Below are 11,762 nucleotides of genomic sequence, written 5' to 3'. Positions count from 1 at the left end.
TGAGAGCACCCAACTTTCTCCCCATCACAGGTATGTGTTAGCCCTTAGCTGTCTCCACATCACAGGTATGTGAAAGACACCAGCTGTCTCCGCATCACAGGTATGTGACAGCCCCCAGGTCTCTCCCCATCACAGGTGTTTGACAGTCCGCATGTCTTTCCCCATCACAGGTTTGTGATAGCCGCGAGCTCTCTCCCCATTAGAGGTGAGTGACAGCCCTCAGCTCTCTCCCCATCACAGGTGTGTCAGTCCCCAGCTCTCTCCCCATCACACGTGCGTGACCGTCCCCAGTTGTCTCCATATCACAGGTGCGTGAAAGCCCCCAGCTCTTTCCCCTTCACAGGTGGGTGACAGCCCCCAGCTCTCGCCCCATCACAAGTGAGTGACAGCCCCCAGCTCTCTCCCCATCACAGGTGAGTGACAGCCCCCAGCTCTCTCCCCATCACAGGTATCTGAGAGCCCCCAGCTGTCTCCACATCACAGGAGCCTAACAGCCCCCAACTCTCTCCCCATCACAGGTATGTCACAACGCCCATTGTCTCCACATCACAGGTATGTGACAACCACTAGGTGTCTACGCATCACAGGTATGGGTGAGCCCCAGCTCTCTCCCAATCACAGGTGTGCGACAGACACCAGCACTCTCCCCATCACAGGTGAGTGATAGACCCCAGCTTTTTCCCCATCACAGGTATGTGACAGCGCCCAGCTGATTCCGCATCACAGGAGCCTGACAGCCCCCAACTTTCTCCCCTTCACAGGTATGTGTCAACCCCCAGCTGTCTCCACATCACAGGTATGTGAAACACACCAGCTGTATCCGCATCACAGGTATCTGACAGCCCCCAGCTCTCTCCCCATCACAGGTGTTTGACAGTCCCCTACTCTCTCCCCATCACATGTATGTGACAGACCCCAGCTCTCTCCACATTACAAGTGAGTTACAGCCCCATGCTCTCTCCCCATCTCAGGTGTGTGAGAGCCCTCAGCTGTCTCCCCATCACAGGTGAGTGACAGCCTACAGCTTTCTCCCCATCAGAGGTGTCTGCAGCCCCCAACTGTCTCCCCATCACAGGTGTGTGTTAGCCCCCAGCTCTCTCCCCATCACAGGTGAGAGACAGCCCCCATCTCTCTCCCCATTACAGGTGAGTGACAGCCCCCAGCTCTCTACCCATCACAGGTATCTGACAGCCTCCAGCTGTCTACGCATCACAGGAGCCTGACCGCCCCCAACTCTCTCCCCATCACAGGTATGTGACAACCCCTAGCTTTCTCCCCATAACAGGTATGTGACAGCCCCCACCTGTCTCCACATCACAGGTATGTGACAGACCCCATTTCTCTCCCCATCACAGGTGTTTGACAATCCCCATTGCCTTCCCCATCACAGGTGTGTGACAGCCCCCAGCCCTCTCCCCATTACAGGTGAGTAACAGCCCACAGGTCTCTCCCCATCACAGGTGATTTTAAGCCCCCAGCTCTCTCCCCATCACAGGTATGTGACAGCCCCCAGGTGTCTCCACATCATAGATGCCCGACAACCCCAACCTTCTCCCCATCACAGGTATGTGACAGCCCCCAGCTGTCTCCGCATCACAGGTGCCTGACAGCCCCCAACTCTCTCCCCATCACAGGTATGTGACAAACCCCAGTATCTCCACATCATAGGAATGTGACAGCCACGACTTGTAACCGCATCACAAATATGTGTGAGCCCCAGCTCACTCCCCATCACAGGTGTTTGACAGTCCCCATCCATCTCCCCTTCACAGGTGTGTGACAGCCCCCAGCTCTCTGCCCATCACAGGTGAGTGACAGCCCCCAGCTCTCTCCCCATCACAGGTATGTGACAGCCCCCAGCTTTTTCCGCAACACAGGTGCCTGACAGCCCTCAACTCTCTCCCCTTCACGGGTATGTGACACCCCCCACCTGTCTCCACATCACAGGTATGTGACAGCCCCAAGCACTCTTCCCATCACAGGTATCTGACAACCCCCAGCTGTCTCATCGACACAGGTATGTGACAGTCCCCATGTCTCTCCCCATAACAGGTGTGTGACAGCCCCCAGCTCCCTTCTCAATCACATGTATGTGACAGCCCCCAGCTCTCTCCCCATCACAGATGATTGACAGCCCCCATCTCTCTCCCCATCACAAGTAAGTGACAGCCCCAATATCTCTCCACATCACTTTTGTGTGACCACACCCAGCACTCTCCCCATCACAGGTGAGTGAAAGCCCCCAAGCTCTCTCCCCATCAGAAGTATTTGACAGCCCCCAGCTGTCACCACATCACAGTTGACTGACAGGCCCCAACTCTCTCCCCATCACTGGTGTGTGACCGTCCCCAGCTGTCTCCACATCACAGGTGCGTGACAGCCCCCAACTCTCCCCCCATCACAGGTGATTGACAGCCCCCATCTCTCTTCCCATTACAGGTGAGTAAGAACCCCTAGCGCTCTCCCCATCACAGGTTTGTGACAGCCCCCAGCTGTCTCCGCCTCACAGGTGCGTGACAGCCCCCAACTCTCCCCCCATCACAGGTATATGACAGGCCCCAGCTGTCTCCACATCACAGGTATATGACAGCCCCCAGCTGTCTCCCCATTATAGGTGACAGCCCCCAGCTCTCTCCACATAACTGTTATGTGACAACCACAAGCTCTCTCCCTATCACAGGTGTGTGACCTTCCCCAGTTGTCTCCATATCACAGGTGCGTGATTACGCCCAGCTCTCTTCCATTCACAGGTGGGTGACAGCACCCAGCTCTCTCCCCATCCCTGGTGAGTGAGAGCCCCCATCTCTCTCCCCATTACAGGTGAGTGACAGCCCCCAGCTCCCTCCCCATCACAGGTGATTGGCAGCCTCCTGCTCTTTCCCCATCACAGGTATGTGACAACCCCCAACTGTCTCAGGGACTCAGGTATGTGACAGTCCCCATCTCTCTCCCCATCACAGGTGTGTGACAGCCCCCTGCTCTCTCCACATCACAGGTGAGTGACAACAACCTGGTCTCTCCCCATCACAGTTATCTGACAGCCCCCAGCTGTCTCCGCATCACAGGAGCCTGACAGCCCCTAACTCTCTCCCCATCACAGGTATGTGACAGCCCCCATTGTCTCCACATCACAGGTATGTGCCAACCACTAGCTCTCTTCCCATCACAGGTGTTTGACAGTCCCCACCTCTCTCACCATCAGAGGTGTGTGTCAGCCCCCTGCTCTCTCCCCAGCACAGGTGAGTGACAGCCCCCAGCTCTCTCCCATCACAGGTGTGCGACTGCCCCCAGGTCTCTCCCTATCACAAGTGAGTGACAGCCCCCTGCTTTCTCCCCATCACAGGTATGTGACAGCCCCCAGCTCTCTCCTCGTCACAGGTGCCTGACAGCCCCCACCTTTCTCCCCATCACAGGTATGTGTCAGCCCCCAACTCTCTCCACTTCACAGGTATCTGAAAGACACCAGCTGTCTCCGCATCACAGGTATGTGACAGCCCCCAGGTCTCTCCCTATCACAGGTGTTTGACAGTCCCCATCTCTTTCCCCATCACAGCTGTGTGACAGCCCCCAGGTCTCTCCCCATTACAGGTGAGTGACAGCCCCCTGCTCTCTCCCCATCACAGGTGTGTGATATCCTCCACGTCTCTCCCCATGACAGGGGAGTGACAGCCCCCAGCACTCTCCCCATCATAGGTATGTGGCAGCCGCCAGCTGTCTCCGCATCACAGGTGCCTGACAGCCCCCAACTCTCTCCCCATCACAGGTATGTTACAGCCCCCAGCTGTCTCCACATCACTGGTATGAAACATCCCCCAGCTCTCTCCCCATCATAGGTGTTTGACAGTCCCCAGGTCTCTACCCATCACAGCTGTGTGACAGCCCCCAGCTCTCTCCCCATCACAGGTGAGTGACAGCCCCCAGCTGTCTCCGCATCACAGGTATGTTACAGCCCCCAGCTCTCTCCGTATCACAGGTGCCTGACAGCCCCCAACTCTCTCCCCATCATAGGTATGTGACAGCCCCCAGCTGTATCCCCATCAAAGGTATGTGACAGGCCCCATCTGTCTCCGCGTCACAGGTCCCTGACAGCCCCCAACTTTCTCCCCATCACAGGTATGTGACAGCCCCCAGCTGTCTCCACATCACAGGTGTGTGACCTTCCCCAGCTGTCTCCATATCACAGGTGTGTGACAGCCCCCAGCCCTCTCCCCTTCTCATTTGGGTGACAGCCCTCAGCTCTCTACCCATCACTGGTATGTGACAACCCCAAGCTGTCTCCACATCACAGGTGCGTGACAGCCCTCAGCTCTCTCCCCATCACAGGTAGGTGGCAGTCCCCATCTCTCTCCCCATCACAGGTGAGTCACAGCCCCCACGTCTCTCCCCATCACAGGTGAGTCACAGCCCCCACCTCTCTCCCCATCACCGGTGAGTCACAGCCCCCACCTGTCTCCCAATCACAGGTATGTGACAGCCCCCAGCTGTCTCTGCACCACAGGTGCCTGACAGCCCCCAACTCTCTCCCCATCACAGGTATGTGACAGCCCCCAGTCGTCTCTACATCACAGGTATGTGACAGCCCCCAGCTGTCTTCCCGTCACAGGGGTGTGACAGCCCCCAGCTCTCTCCCTATCACAGGTGTGTGAGAGCCCCCCTTCTCTTCTGGCCACCACTCCCCCATTTGGCCACAGCCTCCTCCTTCCCGATTCCCCACAAAATCCTCACATCTATTCTCTTTACCCTGGGACCCAAACTTCCCCCATGTAAGGCATAGTCACAGCCAAGCCTTGTTCTCGAGAACAGAGGCTTCGCTGGGCTGCTAAGCTCCGTGCTCTTCTACAGAACATATCTTCCATGGATTCTGTCTCTACATGGCTTTGTGTCCTTGATCCTGTCACTAGATCCCTTAGGATCTCAGACCGCTGTCCTACAAAACTAGACCAGACCCAATGCCCTCTAAAGCCCCTTCTATTTCTAAGACCATGATTCTGTGTTTTCTCCACAGTAGTCTCCCCCGGTCCTCTCTGTGACCCTTTTGTGTACCGTGTGAAGGTTCAGGGTCATACAGGTGTTCTGTTGTTCCTCCCTCTGCATCTTCAGGTGAGGCCACACACCTGTGTCTTGTCGACACCTCCCCCGAAAGGTTTCCCTGTCTTTGTCCTCTCCTATATGAAGGTCATGAATGAATCACCAATCCCCAAATTCCCTGGCAAATGCCGGTGCTATCAGACAGAGCCTGTGAAAACAGCCTAAATCAAGCTTGTGCTTTGCAGAAGAGATTTCCGACTTAACCATGCAGATTGCGGAAATGAGCAAGAATCTTCAGGAATTGGAGAAGACCAGGAAGCAAGTGCAGCAAGAAAAGTCAGACCTCCAGGCTGCCCTGGAAGAGGTGGAGGCACGTGTCTGAGATGTGAAGGAGGGCGGGGCGCTGAGGAATGGGACTAGACCACCCCCAGGGGCCCTTCCTGCAGGAGGCACTGGGGCTCCAATGGGAAGAATCCAGCCCCACCCCCACCCTGGGGGGGACCAGCTGCTCTCTGCTGCCTCGCCTCATGAGTGTTCTCTAGTCCATCGTATTTCTCCTATTGAATAAATAAACTTGTTCATTATGTCCTCAACGTCTTCCTCTCAGAAAGCAAGGACTCAATCACCAAACATCCTGAGAGCCAGCTCAGAATCCCTTAGTTTTAACAGAGAGTTATACACGGTCATCTTTGGCTGCTGGGAATTCTGTGTGGTCCAAAGAGTGCAGGATCCTGATGCAATCCCCAGCTGTGGCCAGTGAGGGGCGGATGCTTAAGAGGGTCTAGGGAAATTTGCACTATGCAGGATAACAGGAGAGCAATTCCTCTGTCTTTCTCTGTCTTTTTTGAGCAGAGGTTGGCTCCTGACTTATGGTCACTATTTAAAAAGACACAGTAATCAAAATTTTTATTAATTGAAAACGATGCTCTGTCCTTCTCAAGACATAAAATTGTTAACAACAAAGCTTCAATTCTAGTTTCATTACTAGTAACAATTTGGGAGCAAACTGTTTGACCTTTTTGAGTACTGTTCTATTTATTTGTAAAATGAGCCTAATAATACCCTTTTTATCCTAATGGGGATGAAAAACCTCATTCAAGAAGGTGGCTGCCCCCAGCAATCCCAATCACTCCTTTACTTTTATCAGGGTTCCTTGAAGCATGAAGAGGGCAAGATTTTGCGTGTCCAGCTAGAGTTGAACCAGCTGAAATCTGAGCTTCACCGCAAGATCACTGAGAAGGAAGAAGAAATCCAGCAGCTGAAAAGAAAGAGCCAGCGGGCAGCAAAGGCCATGCAAAGCATGCTGGATGCTGAGATCTGGAGCCGGAATGTTGCTCTGAGGCTGAAGAAGAAGATGGAGAGAGACCTCAGTGAGATGGAGATTCAGCTGGGCCACTCCAACCGCCAGGTGGCAGAGACCCAGAAACACCTGTGCTCAGTCCAGAGCCAGCTCAAGGTGAGTGCACGGCCCCTGGAGGACCTGGCGGGACCTCAGCCTGCCCTGGGCTCCGGTCTCACGACTGGTTTCTCGTGAACGACTCCCAGCTGCATCTGGATGACGCCCTGAGGAGCAGCGAGGACCACAAGGAGCAGCTGGCCCTCGTGGAGCGCAGGAATGGCCTCTCGCTGGAGGAGCCGGAGGAGAGGAAGGTGGCCCTGGCGCGGACGGAGCGCACCCGCAAGCTGGCGGAGCACGAGCTGCTGGAGGCCAGCGACCGCGTGCAGCTCCTTCACTCCCACGTGTGTCCGTCCTCACTCCACTCTGGGTCCACCCTGGAGGCAGGCAGGACCCAGGCTTGATGGAGAGGAGTTCCCACCGCTCCTTCCAGGCTAGCGGTCAAGACAAACTTTCATTAGGCCTAGTTCTTGGAATAACTTGGGCTCTAGATGGACAGATTGCTGAGCTTTTATCTGAAGATAAAAGATCATGGGGAAATCAGAGCAAGGCATGACAAATTATTGCATAAAAGGGCTGGAAAAGGCTTCACAGAGGCAGTAACATTTAAGCTGCAAGCTTAGAAAATTAGGATTGTCTTTTGAAATAATTACTTTCAGGAAAGTTCAAGAATTCCTTGTTTCATTTCTTATTTTTTTGGACCACACCACATGGCATACGGGATCTTAGTTCCCCAACCAGAGATTGAACCCGCGCCCCGCGCGGTGGAAACACAAAGCCCTAATCACTGGACTGCCAGGGAATTCCCCCAAAATTCCTTGCTTTAAAAACTATTTTTTGAATTAGCCAAAAAACTAGAAGAATACCAACCATATTGTTAGCATTTTGGGATCTCCTATTCTAGGCTCTTGTGTCTATACATAAATATGATATTTTTTGTAAACGTGATCAATCCTTTTGCAACTTTTTTTCATTTAACAACGTCTTGTGAACATATTTCTATATTTTAAAATAGTTTTCTATGATACAGTTTTTTAATGGCAGAAAAGCAGTCCATTTTAGTTGTGTATTATGGCACATTTATTTAATCAGTCTTCTACGGTTGGATATTTTTAGACTGTTCCCAATAAAAATGTTTATGATTAGAAGATTGTATGACTAACTTCTTCATAACTAAATTTTCACATATATCCATGATTACTATTTCCTTAATATTCCTAAAAGTCAGTAAATTCCTGGAAGTATATATTCATGGTCAAAACAGCAAAGACATTTATGATATGTTGTAAATTGGTCTTTAACAAAGTTGTCCCAATTTTTACTCCCGTGGGGAAAATAAGTGAGAGTGCTTAGCTATTATTATTTTTTTTTTAATCTTCACCGATTTTATGGTTGAAAATGCCTCATTTTAAAAATTCTTATTTCTTTGATTACTAATGAGGTGGAACATTTTGTCGTATTTGTTGGCTATTTGTATTTCTTCTGGTGTGTCTTAGCTATTTGTACTTTTGCCCTTTTTTCTTAATGATTTGTCTTTTTTACATATTAAGGAAGGAATATTTTTTCAGTAATGCACATTGCAAATGTTTCCTCGTTTGTCATCATCCTAACAACTCTGTACAATGTTTTGATCATGAGAATTATTTTTCATTTCACATAGTTATGTCAACCATTTCCTTGTTCCAGCACCTTTAACTAAATAATTTATCCTTCCTCAAATATTTGAATGTCCACATTTATCATTTACTCAATTCTTTTATGTACAATTCTCGGGCCTGTTTTGGGATATCTGTCTATCAAAAATGAAAGTCTCTTTAATTTTTTTTCACCTGTGTGAAAAATAAGAAATGGAACGTTCTCGAGCTTGACTTCTTTCCCCACCCAACCCTCTCCCTTCCGATCGTTGTGAGTGTCCAAATGTAGCCCGAACCTCTTATCTAATTTTTCTTGTAGAACACGTGCCTGATAAATACCAAGAAAAAACTGGAAGCTGACATAGCCCAATGCCAGGCAGAGGTGGAGAAGTCTATCCAGGAGTCCAAAAATGCAGAGGAGAAGGCCAAGAAGGATGTCAAGGATGTGCGCTCCATTCTTTCTTATCAGAGATGCTGTCTGGAGATAAGAAAGGGGCTTCTACGCCGCCCCTTTGGGACCTGCAAGTAGGTTTCCTCTCCTCACCCCTGCATTCAGTCAGTGGTGGCTTCCCGGAGAGACGGAAGGAGACGGAGCCTCAGCAGAGGCAAAGTGGGAGGGGAACCATGCAGCATCAGTGGTGGCTGCGGCAAGGAGGAAAGCATCAGCGTGCCTAGTACCAGCCTCACAGCACCCTCCGTGTGCCCGCATAGGAGGGGTGGGTGGCCCACTGATGCCTCTTGTGAACTTAACCAGGCGGCCATGATGGCCGAGGAGCTGACAGAGAAGGAGCAGGACACCAGCGCCCACCTGGAGCGGATGAAGAAGAACCTGGAGCAGACGGTGAAGGACCTGAAGCACCGCCTGGACGAGGCTGAGCAGCTGGCCCTGAAGGGTGGCAAGAAGTACATCCAGAAGCTGGAGGCCAGGGTGGGTCTCTCAATCTCTCTGAATCCGGAAAGTGAAAACGGCACTCCCCGATCCTTCTCTCTTCTTGTATATTGACTCCCATCCTTATCCTGTGGCTGGGGACAGCCACCCAATATCGTCAGTAGGTCCTGAGGTAATTAACATCCCCCAAGACTGACTATATAAGTATCTTTCTTGATTGTAGGTACGTGAGCTTGAAGGAGAGGTAGGTTGAAAGTGAGCAGAAACGTAATGCTGAGGCTGTTAAAGGTTTGCGGAAACACGAGAGAAGAGTAAAGGAACTCACCTACCAGGTAAGGGGAAGAGCTTTCTAGAATATCCAGACTTCCTGCACAAAGGGAAATTGAAAACCTGGTGACTATGTGGTACTCACAAACAGCTACATGTTAACTCGATATACATAAGGGGCAAATGACACAATCACCTATCACAGACCCTTTCCTAAGCTAGGAAAATCAGGAAGGCCTTTAGAAAATCGTGTAAGTGAGGAAAGAATACAGGTTTCAAAGACAGATAAACTGGTATTAGTCCTAGTTTGGCCTCTTACTTTTTAAACTCGGATAGGTTACCTAACACTCTCAACCTTAATTCATCACCTGTAAAATAGAATAAAAACATCTACTCACCAGAGTAGGGAGGTAAGGATTAGAGACGTGTATAACTCTCCAATATAGTGCCTGCACACAGTGGACATTTAACAAGAGTGGCTACTGTTAATACTATGAAGGAAGCCTCAGAGTTGACCACATTTACCCCAGGCCCACCTGCCATCATATCAAAGTGATTTACTTCACCACCTGTAGTGGGTTGATTTTGTTGGATTCAATGCAGACCATTTTTTTCAAACTTCCAGACTGAGGAAGACCGCAAGAATGTTCTCAGGCTGCAAGACCTGGTAGATAAATTACAGGCAAAGGTGAAATCATACAAGAGGCAAGCTGAGGAGGCTGTAAGTATCTTTAAGCCCTTGAGGGAAGAAGAAAACTTCGTTGGGGGTAGAAAGTATATTAAGAGAATGTGTTAATGAGAAAGAAAGAGACCAAGTAAGAATATGTCATTCTTATTTTAAGAGAGAGGATATAAATATGAATTTACCCCCAAATCCTAATTATAGAATAAGACCTCAAGACGAGATATTTTTATTATTAAGCAATTTGTAGGGGTTGGGGGAAAAAAAGAAAATTCCAAATAACCCACCTTACTTGATAGCTGCAAAGAATATCCAGCAGAAAATCTAACACCATGATAAATATCCCTCTCCCTCTAGAAATGCACAAAATCAATTGTTCCCAAAAGCCAAACAGAAATCTTTTACCCCAGCTGACTCCTTCCCTCACTACCACTGTCATCAGCAGGGACTTATCCCTGCACATTCGCTGTAGCAAATTAGGATGTGTTGGGAGATTCTCCAGCTTCACTTTTCCTGGTTGTTCCCCACTCTTCCAGACACAATGTAGTGGGTAAGAGGTAAGAAAAGGGAACACGAAAGGGAGAGGCACGAATGGTAGTAAGTGCAACCAACAAAGGGCATAATTTCTTCCTATCCCCATCCCCCCACCCGCAGCGTCTCTGTATACCAGAGTTAAAATATATGGCAAAAACACTTCAACTGGGATTTTCCCAAAGTCAGAATTTGACCTTACATTTACTGTCTAACCTCTGTGAGCGAGCGCACATGGGTCTCTTCCTCCTTTCCACTCAGTCCATACATCGTAAATAGACTGCACGTATACATGGGTTTGACATAATGAGCTCGTCTCTTCCATTTCAAACTATTTCTTCTTTCATTCTTTAGAGTAAAAAATGTAACTGAAGTTACAAGTTCTGTCTGGATTTGAAATCAGATATGACAAACAAACCGTAAGAAGGAAATATCTGAGTTGAGGAAATAATCCTGTTTGTGACAAGTGCAATGAGAACCACAAAGTCTAACTCTCACAACTTTATTCTTAGGAGGAACAATCCAATGCTAATCTTGACAAATTCTGCAAGCTCCAGCACGAGCTGGAGGAGGCCGAGGAACGGGCTGACATTGCCGAGTCCCAGGTCAACAAGCTGCGGGTGAAGAGCCGGGAGATTCACACACAAGTCAGTGCAGAGTGAACACATCTGCCTGATGCTGCCAAGGGGCTGAAGAAATGCACAAAATGTGCCATTTTGGGTCACTTGCTTTGTGATGTTTTTCTCCTCATGTTGAATAAATAAAAACTACAGTGAACTGATAAACTGAACCAGACTCATTTACTTCCAAAATTACTTATTCTCAAACACAGTTCTCACCTAGCTATTATTATTCTAACATTATATATGGCTTTGTGGAACATTCAATATCTGTACCTCCCTCACCACCCCGCATCCCCTTTCCCATCTCCAGCTCCACCACACACACACACAATTACCTTTTACTGGACGTAATTTTATTAAGTCTCTCTAGACTGTTACAAATGACTAAGGAAACCACTCACTGAGGTTACGCCTTCAGACAGGACACACTCATGCACCCACTCCGCAGGTGGTTACTGAGCATCTACTATGCGCCGGGCCCTGCTCTCAGTACTATGGGAATAGCAGTGAACAAAGCATAGTTCCCTCCCTCTGGGAACTTATATTCTGCAAGGAAAGAAAGGCAGTCAACAAATAAGAAGCTGTGTCTACTATAGTTAAAATAGATAATCAACAAGAACCTAGTGTATAGCACAGGGAACTCGGCTCAGTATTCTGTAATAACCTAAACGGGAAAAGAATTTGAAAAAGAATGGATACTTGTATGGGTATA

At 49.5% G+C, this 11,762-nt stretch overlaps 1 protein-coding gene across 1 annotated transcript; it reads left to right on the top strand.

The window, feature by feature from the left end:
- Positions 1-5,030: 5,030 nt before the first annotated feature.
- LOC132350464 (myosin-8-like) lies at positions 5,031-11,212 on the top strand (the record flags this gene model as incomplete). The annotated part of the gene is given in 10 exon segments (XM_059899648.1): positions 5,031-5,100; positions 5,274-5,398; positions 6,176-6,484; positions 6,574-6,768; positions 8,378-8,503; positions 8,813-8,986; positions 9,171-9,194; positions 9,196-9,279; positions 9,840-9,935; positions 10,940-11,212. Coding segments are annotated over 10 exon segments (1,353 nt in total), but the record flags the coding sequence as incomplete, so codon positions are not given.
- Between the last annotated feature and the right edge of the window lie 550 nt (positions 11,213-11,762).

The sequence above is a fragment of the Balaenoptera ricei genome, chromosome 16, assembly GCF_028023285.1.
Source record: "Balaenoptera ricei isolate mBalRic1 chromosome 16, mBalRic1.hap2, whole genome shotgun sequence".
Lineage (NCBI taxonomy): Eukaryota > Metazoa > Chordata > Mammalia > Artiodactyla > Balaenopteridae > Balaenoptera > Balaenoptera ricei.
This window is presented reverse-complemented; position numbering and strand designations above follow the sequence as displayed.